Here is a 16,570-nt window from a genome sequence, read left to right as displayed (position 1 = left end):
CAATGTTTAACAGGAGCGAGGTTTCACTTAGTTCAGTGTGTTCACATTACCCTAACCCAGTAACATTTAAGCTGCTTTCAGACATGATTGTCCTGCCAGCCTCCTAGTAAACTGTGCAGAGAACAGGAAGGAGAATGTGAGAATACAGCAGGAAAATGTCGAGTTGACGTGTTGATGACGTTTTCAAAATGAGACAGACACAAAACTGAAAAAGACAAACGGAATACAAATATCTCAGGATTTGACAAAGAGGAGTCATACATGTAGAAGACGCCAACGAGGACGTCAAATTGGAAGAAGTTTCGAGATCTTTTGACGACAAAGGCCAACACCGGTGTTGCGAACAAAACAACGTGATTTCCGCAGCGGAATGATGAATTATAATTTTCTTTTGACTTTTTTCAAACTATCACTATCACCATTTTTTTCCCAATACTTTGGTTTATGCTTATGCGATAAATGGAGTGGGTGATCAACGTAAGCATTACATATTCTTTACACCCACATGTTAGCATTAATACCAGCATGATGATGTTAGAATAAAGCAAAAAAACTGCAGACTCAAAGTTTCATTTCATCTCTCGCTTGTTGCTCCTTAAACGTTAAGGAACTTTATGGAAGTAAATTGCTGGAGTACCTCTTGGGAATGACTAAAGTCTATTCAAATAAACCCTCCACAGGGAAAAACATGTGTTCACAAAGCTGAGTTTGCACAGACACACACACAGATGTCTCCACAGCTCTATGGTGTCCCACACATGTACCATGCACCAATGTGGTGAGGCATAAAAACACAAAGTAGCCTGTTAAAATGGGTGAGAAAATTGGAGTTTCTTAACCGACTTCCTCTAATTTCTTCGTTAAATTGTCTCAGGCTGCAATAAAACAGAGATTCAGCTTTTTTTTTTGTTTTTGTTCCATGTTTCAGTGGGTTATTATTTTATTATAGTATACTAATGAATTAATGTAGTTGTCTATAGTGTTGCATAGTATTTATATAGTTGAATAGTATATATATATATATATATAAATAAAGATACACCAACTAAAATTTAGAATTATTATACTATGTCAGAAACCTTGAACAACCAGCTTTAGTCATACTGTGTATTCCTACAGTTGTGCCAACAGAGCTAAATATAATAATGATAATAATTTGTATATATTTGACAAAAAAAAAGACAAAACGGCAAAAAGAAATAACCACTGGGTCACAAGAATCAGATAAGATAAGCAGCGCCTGTGGCATTTCCTCAGGTCACCATGACAATTTCAGACTTTGCAGTCAGCAGTTTTTTTTTTACAGCTCAGTCGTCTCTCACGCAGAATTGACAGTGAAAAGGCCACGGAGTGCAAATGTGAAAGATGACAGTAATATAAGTTCAATGTTATGACAACAAATGCAATCAGTATTTTGGAACACGGCTTGTTTTAAGTTGTTTTAATAATGTATGTGTGTAGGAGGGTTATGTGCCACAAATCCTTAGAGAGAAGATTAGAGATTCCAGAGAACAGAGTGCCTCTTGATGGTTTTACTTATTCTGCTCTTTCATGTCAGAAGATGTTCTGTATTTGTGACACTTTCTTCCCAAATCTGAGTCAACTATTTTATGTGCAGACATATAATGTTCAGAGGTAGTTTGATTCTATATCCAGTCAAATTAGGATGCAAATTAAAGTCAAACAGATTACGGCGTCCTAAACCTTTTTAGACGCTCCCACCTCTGACCTTAAAGCACCAAGGTAAATCCCAAAGTATGACGCAGAAAATGAGTTAACTTGCTCTCCTCATGGCTAAAGGTTGTCTCATTCACACAGGTCATCGATGCCACTATTGTTTGTGCAGGAGTTGTGTAATCCTAGATGCTTTCGTCCTATCCTCTTATTGTTATGGCTCCTCACCGAGTGCTTAACACATGCTGAAATAACTTCCTTAAGACCTATGTAAGCAAATACCACTTTAAGTATTTGTATGACCATACATGAGCCCGTGCATGTGTGTGTTTGTGTGTGGGGGGGTCTTCTTGCGTGCAGGACAGGGGTGGTTTGTTTTGTCAGCAAAATGTCAATCTGTCTTTGCAAGGTTATCCCATATGATCTCCCTAAATACACAGGGCTTGGTTGTCCATCTGGTTGGCAGTTGAGAGCTCACCCTCTCACCCCCCACCCCCCCATTAACACCCACCAGTGCTAGCCCAGGTCTGGAGGTCCTGCCTCCCACTGAGAGGATATGAAAAGGCAGACAAAGCTTTCCATTCTCTTCTTTTTACTGTCAGATTTTTGGATCAGTGTAATCCTCAAATGGCTGGAACACGTGTACAGCGGTTTGGTTGCTCCCTAACAACTGACTTGACAACTAAACAACGGCAATGGCTCGGACTGAAAAGGGACACTCTGAAGAATATTGAACATCCAGAAAATATCCAGACTCTATTATGCGCGCACACACAAACACACACACACACTCACATTCACACATACCCAGAGCCAGGCAACCACTCCACATCCAAAAGTCCAAAAAGCCAGATCTGTCCCCTGTCCAAACTGCCTTGGGCTTACCTAAGCTATTCAGCGTGTGCAAATGAAAGATGTGTCTTGGAACAGTGCAAGCCTCTAAAGCAGAGAAGCACTAGCCTCGTGCATGGATATATACACAGCAGCCCTCTGGACAAGTTTGGCACCGGCACCGGCAACTTTGGGCCAAAACTCATGTTGCGTGCTAACTCTCTCCCTCCCCCATCCCCTCATGCTATCCCGCTCTGCAATTATATGCTATGCTCCCACCCAAACATGCAAGAATAGGCCTTCTCAGTCAACAGACAAACCGAGTCATTCTGTCCTCAAACCATGACATCATGACCATTTGACTTTAGCGTGAAATTCAAGCTCAATTTAGCTTTGTCAGGAAGAAAAAAAAGTGGTGTGTTTTACACTGGCAGAGCACTGCAGTGTTGTGAACAATAACCTCATGCTGTTCTGAGAAGGCCCAGCTAATTTATTCTGTTGAATATCAAACTCATGAGGAATATTTGACTCATGACAATCACTTCAAAAAATGCATTATGTATTTTGACTCGCTATCTCATTACAGACAATTTAATAATATTTATTGATGCTTTTATAGAACAAAACTTTTAAAAACAAATCTTTGGGAACAGGGGTTTCATATAGAGGCCCTGAATAAGAACAGTTAAACATACAACATGTAACTTGGGCTGCTATAGGGGTCTCTGCATCAAAATAATAATAAAAGACCTAGTTTGATGGCATCGTGAAGCAGCATAGGATCATGGGAGTTGTTGTCTTAACCACCATTACCGATGAAAATCTACCTTACCCATCTCAGGCGCAAATCATGTTAACGGATGAGGTAATGCATTTCAGTTTTTGTCATGTTGCGCAGCAGGGCAATGAATAAGTGTGATACATTACAAGTGGAGGTACAAACCGACTGGCTGACTGTTAGTGTGCTTTTCCTTCCTCATAGGCAAAGCCACAGCCTCAAAGTTACCGTTAATAAAATGAGGGATTTCTCTGGGTTTGAACATTGTGGGAAAAAGTTTGGATAATGTAGTACACAAGTCAGCAATTATGTAACATATCTAAATATCTGATATATAGGTCTGGTCATTTTTAGAAAATTAAATCAAGAATTGTAACACATTACATCTTTAAATCAAAGTGGATAATTTAAATATAAAATGATCAAAACATTAATATCACAACTTATATCAGAGTAATGTAGAAACAAGTCACCAACTTTGTTCCAGATGACTGTGAGCGGCCTCCAGTTTCCTAAGTTACATAGGCTGAGAGGCATCTATCAAACTGCTGACAGCTATTGTGTGAAGCACACCTCATTTTCCAAATCTGCCTCGCAACAGAGTCCTCTCCTCTGTCCTTGCAGCTCTGGGAGGGGTTCATAATAGTAAGTGAGTGCTTGCGTGTGCGTGCGTGTGCATGTGTATATATGACAGAACCAAACCAATGACAGGCACCTTAGCCCAGCCCTCGCAACAAAAAGAGGGCTGGTGGATTTCACTGCAGCCCCACTTGCTCTCCCACACGCTCATAAATAACCATACTGAGTCTCTGCCCTGGCCAGGAGGAGAAAAAGGGAGAGAAAAGAGCCATTTAGTCAGCTCCTCTCCTCTCATGCCTTCCAACTGACCTTTTCCAAGGGTCAATCAGTCCAACCACAACTCCATACTCTGACTCCCCCCACCCCTGCCCCCTGCTCGCTCCACGCTGACACTAACCTGACTCGTCCCAACACTGGTGCTGTGGAAAGAAGCCACTTAGCAGACTTGGGTCATTGTAAGGGAGCGTTTAAGACCTAGAAGGCATAAAGCTCTCAGTCCCAGAGCATGTGAGATGGCAGTCGGGGTCAGAGGTGAAGGTCACAATATGGGAGGAGGGGAATAAATCCTGTAGCATGAGCGACAATGGCTGCAATCCCCACTGACAATGATGCCATTGTGGGCTATGGGTTGCTTAGTGTGTCCTGGAGCTGTGCCTAATAGAGTTATAGTGCTGATGTGATGGCTGTGTAGCTGAGGAGAGTAGTGTCCTTTTATATAAAGGGCGCAACTGCAGAGGACCTAAAAGAGGTCTCGGCTTCTCACTTTTGCTTTGCATGAAGCCTGGGATTGTGTGAGTGTGAGTGTGTGTGTGTGTGTGTGTGTGTGTAGTGTGTGAAAGAGAGAGAGAGAGAGAGAGAGGTTACTAGCTTAACTTCACCAAGCTTCAAGCCATGAATCCTTTGCTCGCTGACACACATGACTCGGCTCTGTAAAGAGTCAGAGTTGACACGATGAATCCCACAAGTCAAGTCGCTGACTGCAACATGACTTTTCTATTTGTGAACGTATTAAGTCACACTGTATGTAGAACAATTCAGTTACTGTCTTCAAAACAATTGGGAATTTCACATTTCTTCACCGTGAGTAGGAGCTGAATAATAAGCGGGATTTTGAATGATCTAATAATTTGTTTAAAGTATTTATTAAGCAAAAATACTACTTGATTCTGTGTTATCAAATTAATTTAAATTTAGTTTAGTTTAAATTGAGTAGCATTGGTATTTGCACTGTTGGATAAAATAAGAAATGTTAGGACCCCACTTAACTTAGACATTTTTCTTTTTATTATTTCTTACTAACTTGACCATTAAAGTTAGGGTTAGTAATCCTGAAAAAGCTAAAAGGAGCACACTATCATTGACCCTCTTGTCAAAGCTACACCCCCAAAACACATGAACGTGCTCTACCTGACAACTGCTAGGAGCCGACTTTTCTGTGACTTGCTCGCTTACTTCTAGCTATGGGTGCACCCAGGCAGGCAGGTCAGTTAGAGACAGACAAGTGGGCCTGCAGATCATTTCATTTAGTCCAGATAAAATATGTGGTGGTTTTTATTACAGTCTGGATACATCGTCTGCCACGGATACACCTTGGGTCCCCACTATTCCTGAGTTTTAGGAATAGTTTCGGCTACCAGTGTAGAATGCAACATGGATAATCTATTACAAGCGTTGCTTACCCTGTTGTCTTTGCTAACAGCTGGTGTGCAGTTAAATTCTACATTTTATAATGCATTATATCAGCTTACATGCATAGGAGTGAAGCTATTATTCGAGCAATCTGCGACCATTACCATGTCGCATGCCTTCCTGTTCACACCGGCAGGCACATGCCCAGTGTACATGAGTGGTCACCTGATATGCGTTTTCATGGAGTGTAGGTTTGGATGGGGATTAGAACTGATAAGAAACCGGAGCGCTTGTGTGGACAGATATTGTGTTAGTTTGAAAACTGAACTGTACTTTGGATGTGGCGTTAGATAATAAGTGTTTCAGAAACATTAACAGATTATTCAACAATGTCTAATAATCATTGATTGATCTCTACATCCAACTCTGATCCACACTGAAAAACCTGCAGCATCTTGTGGATATATCCTGCTAAAACTCTGCATGGTCAGGCCTTTATTTTGGCTCTCCACTTAAGTGGGGAGGTCGGGAGGGCCTCTGGAGAGACACGGGCCACTGATACCACAGGATCATCATCCCCGTCATAACTCAGACACTCAGCTGGTAGACGTTATGTGGTGGCATGCCACAAGTACCTCAGTTGTCACCTCTGTTAGTCAGATTAGGCTCTGGCAGCGTGGAGTGACAGATGATGAGAGGTGGGTATGACCACCGGGTGCTAATGCAGAGGACACATAAAGAGAGGGACACAGAGGCAGACAGACAGACACTGCAGCGCATGGAAAAAACGGTATGTCAGTTTTGCTGATGTCTATAGTAACAGTAGCCTCCAATTTGACATTCCCTCCACCAAACATTGGTTTTCTGTATTTTTTTCCTTCTTTTTGGCTTCTCTTTGACCTCCTTAAAAGAACAAGCTATGTTTCCCAGGGCCCAGCTATTTGAAGCTCATAGTTTTGGTCATCCAAAGTTTTCTGCTCCAACTCAAGCCGTTCAGACACTGTCCCCACTTACATTTCCACAATGGCAGGGTCCTGGGGGCCAGACCATAGCCGCCCTACACTCTGCCCACAGTTGAGTTGCCTCTGGCAGGACTAGTGCGTGCTTTGTGTGCTGGTTCTGGCGAGCGATCAGGGAAACCCCACAGTCTCTCCATGGTGAATGTCGAATGCCCTGCCAAGACCATTATGCATTCCTTCAATGGCCGTGAATAGCAGCACACTACAGTACTGAAGATTTGAGAGATGTGCAAAGACCGTGACACAGATACCCACATCGGTGAACTGAACTAATCCCTGACATCGTTTCTCTGTGTTGTGTCTTTGGGTCTTTTCTTGACTGACAACAAACACAACAAAATCCTGATAAAGTGTGTCCTACATCACGCCACACAGGAAACATGAAAACAGTCAATGAATAATATTCCTTGACACAGTTATTGATTTAAGTCCAAACAAACATTGCTCTAGGAAGCCAGGAGATTATTTGACAGATTCTACAAATGTTGGTATTGTGGCTAAGTGAATGACAGCAGGAGGCCTATAATGTCCACATTTAACACTCTTAAATATGTGGATTAACGCTCTTTCCATAATTTCACCAATGAGTTGGTGAACAACACTGAGCCACACTGACCTGCTAATCTCCAGGACTCAAAAACATCCTTTTTGACATTTATTATATCACTTATTTGTATTTGCTCTCCAGACCAGAAAAAACCCTAAACTCTATGTCCCTAACACCTACACTGCTTAACATTTGTTGCATTAGATACTATATGCTCAGTTGCTTGGCAGATCAGTGTCAAAAATTTGAATGTAACAAAATTTAAGTTTAACTGTTATCTGCATTTAGCACAGAGGGACATCTGTTGATTATTTTCAAACTTGTGCACAGTTTCCCAGCACTCCCACAGTCCAGCGGCATATTGTGGTGGTGGTATCAAGATGAGTCACATCAGCCAGCAGGCAGCTGGCAGGCTTGCAGTATCAGCCTATCCTGTTAATCTTACGATTAGCCTTCACTGATCCCATCAGGACTGCCTGGATCTGGGGTGCATAGCCTAAAGGCTTATCCTGAAAGTCGGCCTGCCTCACTCTGGCCACTACACGCACCCAGCACAAATGGGGCACACACACACACATGAATAATATATGAATAAAATATTTTGGCTTTTCCTAATACCGATGACAGAGACAACATATCCCCGACACAAAGCCAAAAGACCCCCCCACACACACATACACACACACACACACACACACACCTCCACTAACATATCTGGAGCCCTGATACGATGCTGTTGTGTTTCAAGAGGTTGGTGGTAGTGAAATGTGTCACAGAGGTCAGGCCCAGAAAGTAAAGGGGGGTTAAATTATGTGCTCTTCTGACACTGAGGGGAGGAGGGGGGAGGGGAGGGTTGGGCAGCAGCCAAGTGACATGCCGTGACAGGCCTCAAGGCTTTCTCAAAGTAGGAAAGCATGGACAGCACACGAGCAAACGCTCATGCACTGCACCCACAAACGCACACAGACACACGTGAGTGCACAACCGGCCATGTGCGCGCACACCCATGCAATTACATACCTGTCAAATTGCCGATCTGGTGTCTATAAGAGACTTGCCAACGTTGATTTCCTTTTCTAAAAAGGCTAATAAATACATTTACTGTTGCCGTGAGTTACCAACACACATGTGGGAGCTTATGCGTGTGTCTTCGAGGCAACAGTTGCCTGCCGTCTTGCCGTAATATGCTCCAACATGGCAGTTAGTTTAAGGGCTTTTCAAAGGCACTGACTGGACACAGGAAAGAATCATCTTACTGATGGGAAAAAGGAATGCTGGAGGCAATTACCTCCCCTGACTCCCTGTCCTTGGGTCAAAAGGGGACCGGCCATAAACGCCTGGACACCAACAGACACAGACCTCTGACCATGCAGGCCTTGTTTCACTCTCCCTGCAGCCATGGATGTCAGCTGGTGGAAGGGCCTCTGGTTGTTTAAATTTACAGCACAATGTCATTCTGTGTCATGAACGAGCCACAATGCACATATTCATCCAACGTAAGCACATAAGGTAATGGTGATGCTAAAACTCGGGTCATCTCCAGGGCAATGAGAGTGAAACGGCAAATTGTCTTATCATTCAATAATCACTTCTCTATATGCGCTACATTCATTTGCAAGCCACTGATGTGTGCAGGTGTACACACACCTGCTTGAACCTATTGTGTCTTCAGCAGAATGATCTCACGGCAGCAATAATTAGCGGTGACAGTCAAGATGGCATTTTTGTTGCCGAACATGTTTGACAAGCTTGACGGGAATATAATGCACACTTGCCAACCCGGCAGGCTACTCTGTCGCCTCTTGCACAAAAGGGTCTGAGCCTGGTGCTGTCTGGGTGCCAGACACCTGAACACGGATTCATTATCATAAAACATGAAGCATGATGTCATCTATTCCAACCTGTTCTCTCACCAGTAAATTAGAGCACAGCTGGGGAGGGGGGGGGGGGGGGGGTTGCAGAAACATGTTGTGTTGCTCATTTGTTTGAAATCTAAAAAAAAACGTATGAAGGTACAAGTGAGATAATATTTATTTTTTAGGATTCAAGTTAATAAAGTAGGTTTTTCCTTTCCATTCATGCCCTGCAAGGAATTTTTCAGCTGTTACAGTGCAGTCGGAGGAGAGCTGAATGAAACGGTCTGGGATGTACCATTCGAATCTAGGGGTTTGCTGATGTGTGATAAGCAACACATGTGCAAATTAAATTCACCAAATAAACTATTCGTCTGAGGATCCGACTCACTGAGGGTTTTCCTGTTGTTTAACTGTGTAACAGAAGCGTGGCTGGGTTTTCTTAACGTGATATAGAATTCTACGAAGAAAAGAACCCCCTGTGGCATCGGAATGGACTGGGCCTAGATGATGTTACTTACAGCCCTTTAAAGTCGCACCATTTCCGAGATGAGGTAAAGTCGAGCTGCCGCGCACAGACACAGGAGAAGAAGAAGAAGAAGACATGGACAATCTGCGCCTCCGAAGATTTAACAGAATCCCCTCTTAGACCGACTATGTTGAGGAACACATTTGGACGCCGGGATTTTTTAATGGACTTGCGATCGAAGGAGTTTTCTCTCTGTCCACATCTATGTCGGACGCGGTGCCTGCGAATGCACTGAAGTAGCCCGAATCGGTCATTAAACACAACGTGCACCCGTTTGTTGTTGTTTATCTCTCTATTGTGCTCGGAGACAACAGCAGCACCCTGGACTACTCGCGTGAAACAGGAATGGTTTATCCTCCCGAAGGTTTATTCTACATCGAAATGGATCAAGCGCCACCAGGTAAGTTTAGGGTTAAAAGCAGCCATTGTCTGAACTGCGGGGGGTCGGGAACCGTCTTATTCGGTTTTGTCTCATGACGCTGTTTGCTTTTTTTTTTCCGCTGCTGCCCGTGTCCTGCGGTGTCCTGTGGCAAAGTTGACACCTGACAAATGTCGTGTCGGCGCTGGTGGAGACGCTCTAATGGAGAGAGGCGCTGCGCTCCCCCGCTGGCATTGCCCAGGCATGCATAGCGCAATTCACTTTGCAATTACGTAATACCTTTCTGTGGAGCCAGGCGCAGCGGCTCCGTTTTCTTTTGTCCCGGCGCTTGTGACAAACTTCCACGGGGACACGCGGCGGCTCCGCGGCTCCTCGCGGGGGCAGCGGCGGCGGCGGCGGCGTCCGCGGGAGGGAGAATGGCGGCGTTTAGGAGCGGATAGAGCCGAGGCTGCGTTAATGAGCGCCGCATGAAACGAGCGCTTTGTTCTCCTCCTGCAGCCAGCCGTGCTTAATTTGTGCTGCTAGCTCCGAAAGTAGGCTAGAGGCGAGCGGACAGACAGACACACAGACACACACACAGACAGACAGACAGACAGCTCGTCTCATGACTTCACTTCACCGACGCTTTTTAAATCTACATCTGTCATTCGACCTGGGCCTTATTACATTGTTCCTACTGTCTATTACACTGTGTGATGCGGGCCTGTCATGTCTTGGTCTGAACAACTGTCTGGATACATTTATTTGACTGTTGCTATTTGCACCACAACTTTCACTCCTGTACATTCATTGTATTATTGAAGATATTTGTTAAATGCAATACAACATGAACTGGAGTGAATACTACTGACCCATCATAACAATATTATGATATATGTGTAAATATATATATATACACACAAACTACATTGTAACTGATTACTCATATAACCGATTATATATATTTATTATGTAATGGATTACAATGTAGTTTGAAATGTGTAACAAATAAAGGTTACATTTTTATAACCAAATTCGAGGATCATCTCTAAACATTACTATCCCCTAAACCTTCCCAGGCTCAGTATCCATTTTAAGTTCATTTTCTATTGTATTTAATCAACTGTAGTCATCGTGCACAATTAATACATGGGATCAGGAAAAAAATATAGCCTATAAATATAATTATTATTATTTCTCACTTTAATTACGTGGCTCTTGTCTATACTGGTGTGTGCATGTGGCTTTTGGAAGCCAGTGGAGTTTTCTTGGCAGCCGACAGAAAGGGGAAGGTGTGCAGATTTAATTTTGCTGAGCTCAGGAACCGCAGCTTTTCGTTTTTGTGCCTGCCACTGTGCTGCTGCACCTGCCTTTTGTTTATTTTAAGGTCAGAAAAAGGGGAGAGCGGATGGTGGGAGAAACCCACATTTTCTCCTCTCTGAGGGTGCTCTTGTATTTTCCCCAACTGCCTCATGAAAGGCACTTTTGTCCTGCAGTGAAATATATCGCCCTTCACCTCCTCTTGATGCGGTTTGCCTTCCTTTTTCATTTTTAGGGAAAACGCTTAGTAGTCCGGGCCAGACTTAAGATTATTATTTTTTCTCCTTGGAGGCTGATGGAAAACTTATGAGGATCTGTAAGCGTGCGATGATCACAGGATGGGAGGGGTGGTCCACGAGGCTCAAAATACAATTTATGGTCTATTTAATGCTTCACGTGCGATCCGGGGCACTGCCAAAGTTTAGGAACTGGACTTAAAACAACTTTGCCCCAGGCCAATTGGATGCCTTTATAATGAGGATATTTGGAAAATTACAAGAAAACATGTTTCACAGTTGTTGACTGATTGGGCTCATTAATGAGGAGTAACATTTCCTTTTTCAGTGCTGACCACATTTAAGATCTTGGTAATGATATGGCATGTGACACCTCATGGTAACATGTCTGGGCTTGTCCTCAGATCTTGACAGGCTCCTTACAGCCGAGGTGTGACAGAGAGAGTGTGTGCATCTGTTGTGGTGGGGATGGGAGGGAGGGGGGGGCAAACCGCGAACACTGGTTTTATCTCAGAGCAGTTATAAAACTGAATGGGTCATGTTTACAGCACTAAACTTGATAAGAAGCTATCGTCCTGATCCTTTGTATTTCGTTCTTGCCCGCAGCTCTGCCTCCCAGGTCAACAAAGCCAGTGTCTTCCACCATGAACAACAACTGCCTTTCACCACCTGCGTATTTGCTACAGGACGCTGAATGGTACTGGGGAGACATATCCAGGTAACCAACTGAAGCACCTTATCAAATATGCTGTCGTTCTTACAAAGTCTAATAAGTACATGCTGTTTGGTTGTTAAACACACTGGTATGTCAGATCCGTAAACTGTTAATTGATTCTCCCTCAGGGATGAGGTAAACGAGAAACTCAGAGACACGCCTGACGGCTCCTTTATGGTGCGTGACGCATCCACAAAGCTGCAGGGAGACTTCACGCTGACGTTACGGTGAGCAGAAGGAAAAGAGAGCTGCTGTTGAGCTGTCGCAAATGTAATCAAAACTTAGAATTTAAGCCAATGATCTAATTGTGGGATGTGCTGTTTCACAGGAAAGACGGGCACAACAAGCTGATCAAAATTTACCACAATGATGGGAAATACGGCTTCTCGGACCCCCTCACGTTCACTTCCGTGGTGGAGCTCATCTGGCACTATCAGCACCATCCACTGGTGGAATACAACGCCACACTGGATCTGATGCTCACCCATCCCGTGTCCCGTTTCCAGCAGGTTAGTTCCGACCATTATTATTCATCTTTTTCCAGTAATAACGTTGGTCAGTCTGCAAACTGGTTTGATATCTGAAGATAAGAGGTTTTTAATCCAGTAGATTATGAATTGTACTTGTTTAGTAAAGGGGATTTTTTTTACACTAGGTGAAAGAAGACAATGTCGACGTTGCTGGGAGAAAGCTGAAGGAGGTTCACTGTCAGTATCAAGAGAAGACAAGGGAGTTTGATTGTCTTTACGAGGCCTTCACCAAGACCTCACAGGTAGAAACTAACTTTCAAATTCACTTTGCTAATCTCACATTTCTATACAAAGTAGAATTATTGTTAGTTATTGGTTTCCCTTGTTTTTTCTCAAAGGATGTATTCACTGTAATGCAGGAAATCCAGATGAAGCGCACCGCAATTGAGGCCTTTAACGAGACAATGCTGATCTTCGAGGAGCAGTGTCGTGAACAGGAGCGTTACGGAGAGGAGTTTGAAAGGAACAATCCGTCCGACGGAGCTGACACGGATCTGGAGAGGTACGTCACTACGTCATGGTCCAACAAATATGTCTCCACGTGGAGTTTAATGTAGAATGTAATGTAAACCTTGAACTCTGCCCATCGTGACCTTCACTTTCCCTTCTCTAGCTTTCTGATTAATTATGAGAAGCTCAAGTGTCGTCTCGGGGAGATCTACGACAGCAAAATCCACTTGGAGGACGACTTGAGAACACAGGTGGAGGACTACAGAGAGACAGACAGGAAGATGAACAGCTTGCGACCTGACCTTATCCAGCTACGCAACATCAGAGACCAGTACCTCAAGTAAGCAGCGGCACAGTATTGTTTGTCGTCTCCGTGGTATATCACTTCAAGCAAATTAAGGGAAGAAATGTACTGTAATCATTTCATGTTAGAATTAAGCATTCTTCTTCTACTCTTTGCATTGCAGCTGGCTTAATCACAAAGGCGTACGGCAGAAACGCATAAACGACTGGCTGGGGATACAGAGCGACAGCCTCGATGAGTACGTACCAAGCATTTTGCATCTAGAATCAACATTGAAGAATGAGATGAATAACCTCTACATGAAATGCAGAATTGTAGCAGGGGTGTTAACGTGTGATTTTTGTTGTTGCAGCACCTACGTGTTGAAGGGAGATGAGAAGAACTTGCCACATCAGGAGGAGACAAATTGGTTCGTTGGTGAAATGAGTCGGACGCAGGCAGAGGAGATGCTTCAAAGCAAAGCTTGCGGAACGTTCCTGATCCGTGAGAGCAGCAAACAGGGATGCTACGCCTGCTCCGTTGTGTGAGTATCCTAATGGAATAAGGAATGGATGAAGATGAATATTAAAAGATGGTGAAACTGTGTGACAACTCATTGACAGGATCTTTTCTTTTCTATTTATTTCAGTGTGAATGAAGAAGTGAAGCATTGCATGATCTACAGCACACCGCACGGATACGGCTTTGCTGAGCCCTACGACGTCCACTGCTCACTGAAAGACCTTGTCCTGCACTATCGCCTGCACTCTTTAGCGCAACACAATGACGCCCTGGACGTTCGGCTGTCACATCCAGTGCACGCCAAAGCCGCAGCCACGCCTTCTCCACATATAGAGGAACGCAAACTCTTACAAACTCCAAAACACACATCGGGGCTCCCACCTGCAGCTCCAGAAATGTAATCCAACGGAGGGAGAGACAAAAGGACATGTTTACTGTATCCTGCGAGAACGACTGCATCGAGGTGCATTGTGTAACATTTTGCACTACAGTGATTCCATCGGTTTTTGTGAATGAGATTTCACAGATTGAAGTGGGACCGGAACTTGAATGTCAGCTTGAACTTTTCTTTTTCTTTTTGTTTTCAAAGAGACTGTTTAAGCTTTCAAGAAAAAATAAATTTGTACTTCATTTATTGCCGTTTGTTTAGTGGACACCTTTAGTGGGGATGTTTGACGACCAGAAAATTGCTCACTAACGTCAGGTGCTGCACCTTTGTTTGACTTCAACTTTTTACAGCTCGAGTTGATGTTGCAAGAGATGTCCTTTTGCATAGTTCAAACGAATTCAGTTGTGAAAATCTGACCAGTCCGTTGGATATATATTAGGTTACGACTACTTTTTGTGAGAGGAGTAGATGGGGATGTAAACAGGCTGATTCCGTCATGGTGGACCGACAATTCTTGGATAAATGCCAGATGTGAATATGTGAAACGTCATGGGACACCTTGACAATTGGCCCCTTTCTTAATAGACATTCATATACAGTGGATAATTATGTAGCATTAACATCCTGTAGAATACCATTGTAAGAGCATACTCAATGTTATATCCATTGACCAAAGCACTTAATAGTGAGCAAATCTACATCCCTGTTTTAGTCCGGTAAAATGCATTTGGGCGAGGGGAGGGCAATTTATGTACACCTGCTGATGTGCTGATCAAAACATAATCTGAAGTACTGTATGATATATTCTGTTACTCAAAGAAGTATAAGCTTTTTGTATTCTATATATATTTTTTCTATAAATATGCCACAAGATGAAAGCTTGAAGAAAGTGCAATCCAACAGTATTTCTATTGTTGCAATGTATGACGATGATGATGGTGGTGAAGGTAATGCTGTTATGAGAGGTTGACATTTGCCACACAAAAAAATGCACTCTCTTTGGTGGTGTCAGTGTGATGTGGCCTCCGATGTTTGTGTGAACTGCCAGAGGTCCGGACGTGTCCTGCCTCCATTACTTGAACTGTGGCATTGCTCAAGCTATGAATGTTTTTACATGACATGCAGCCTACATAGCTTAAGAGGAAAGGAATCCATGTTGAACTTGGCACATTTTTCAAGTTTGAGGACAATAGATACTCTGTACAGAGAAACTGTAAAATGTATTTCTGAGGCTGGTTTATGGAAGGAGGGTGATTAAGCCTCTTTATGAAAATATAACTCCACTGGGGGATTGAGGAAACTCCTCGGGTGAAGCTAAGCAATGTGAGATCCTGACCTTTTTTCTTGCTGAAAGACAATAAACTGATGAGGGTTTTGTCAACTTACATCATCTGTTGGGTTTTTTTTCACAGTCAAGTGCTTAAACCAAAGTGGCACTTTCTAATCATTTACGATTGCCCTGTCAAGGATTTTAGAAGCTCTTTTAGTTACTTTTACCTGCACCAAGGACGTTATGATTTCATCTGCGCTTGTTTGTTGGTCTTTTGTCTGTCTTTAGTTGGCAGCAATACGCGACAACTGCAAGACTGCATGAAAAATAAAGTGCGAATCCAGGATTCTTTTTTACTTTTATTCTTCAGATAGAGTGGTTTTCAGTATTTTCGTTGAGAATAATTTATGATTTAGCTAACTAACGTTCACAAAACAAAGCTAATTTGGTGAAAATCGAAATGAAAATTTGGACCTAGTGAATTTATATGTAGTTTTATTAGGGATAAACCTAATTTGTTAGTTCCATGATTACGCTCAAACTACTGGGCTCATTTTCAGGAATTTTGGAGAATTTGGAGCTGATCCAGAATCCAGGAATTTGTTTCCACTTTCTTCAACATTACAAGACATTTCTCGACATTTCCACTGTTTTCCTTGGGAATAATTCATGCATCTTGACGGGGAAAAAAATCTGGCACATTTTGGGAACTGTTTTCTATGAGTGTGTTCAATCTGGTGCAGCTTGACTGAATTTAAGGAGACTGTTGGGCCTTGGCGAAGGTACACTCTCTACTTAGTGCCATTCTAGTTTTTTACAAGTAAGATTTCCATTTTTATTACATGCGTAGAGAGAATAACCAAATACAAGGCACAGAAAGTCAAACTAGTTTTCTAAAAAGGCATCGTCTCTACAAAAAACATTGTTCTCTGATGAGCTTATTCTCAGGGTAAGAGAGGAGGCAGCGAGGGTACTGGAGGACACAGCGAGGACAGATGGAAGAGAAAGGAAGCGATAAAGACAATAGCAGGATATGTGCAGGCCCTTTCCCCTGCTCGG

At 43.1% G+C, this 16,570-nt stretch overlaps 1 protein-coding gene across 2 annotated transcripts; it reads left to right on the top strand.

Annotated features, from left to right (window-relative positions):
• The first annotated feature begins 9,458 nt into the window (after nt 1-9,458).
• On the top strand, nt 9,459-15,626 carry LOC118117905 (phosphatidylinositol 3-kinase regulatory subunit gamma). Of its 2 annotated transcripts, none has more exons than XM_035170560.1 (10): nt 9,459-9,839; nt 11,960-12,071; nt 12,197-12,295; nt 12,397-12,577; nt 12,724-12,840; nt 12,958-13,100; nt 13,212-13,388; nt 13,516-13,590; nt 13,705-13,875; nt 13,981-15,626. In XM_035170560.1, the coding sequence occupies exons 1-10, from the start codon at nt 9,785-9,787 to the stop codon at nt 14,252-14,254; spliced, it is 1,404 nt and encodes a 467-aa protein (XP_035026451.1). In that variant the 5' UTR covers nt 9,459-9,784; the 3' UTR covers nt 14,255-15,626. The 2 variants fall into 2 exon arrangements, with proteins under 2 accessions (XP_035026451.1, XP_035026450.1); XM_035170559.1 differs by having other exon boundaries at nt 12,937-13,100.
• The last annotated feature ends 944 nt before the right edge of the window (nt 15,627-16,570 follow it).

This window comes from Hippoglossus stenolepis, chromosome 11 (genome assembly GCF_022539355.2).
Source record: "Hippoglossus stenolepis isolate QCI-W04-F060 chromosome 11, HSTE1.2, whole genome shotgun sequence".
NCBI lineage: Eukaryota > Metazoa > Chordata > Actinopteri > Pleuronectiformes > Pleuronectidae > Hippoglossus > Hippoglossus stenolepis.
This window is presented reverse-complemented; position numbering and strand designations above follow the sequence as displayed.

Excerpts from the sequence above, each read along its gene's own strand:
- LOC118117905 (XM_035170559.1), top strand. The coding sequence starts at position 9,785 with ATGGTTTATCCTCCCGAAGGTTTATTCTACATCGAAATGGATCAAGCG. Across the intron at positions 12,296-12,396 it reads GACTTCACGCTGACGTTACG|GAAAGACGGGCACAACAAGC; the intron begins GTGAGCAGAAGG and ends GCTGTTTCACAG. Across the intron at positions 13,591-13,704 it reads CAGAGCGACAGCCTCGATGA|CACCTACGTGTTGAAGGGAG; the intron begins GTACGTACCAAG and ends TTGTTGTTGCAG.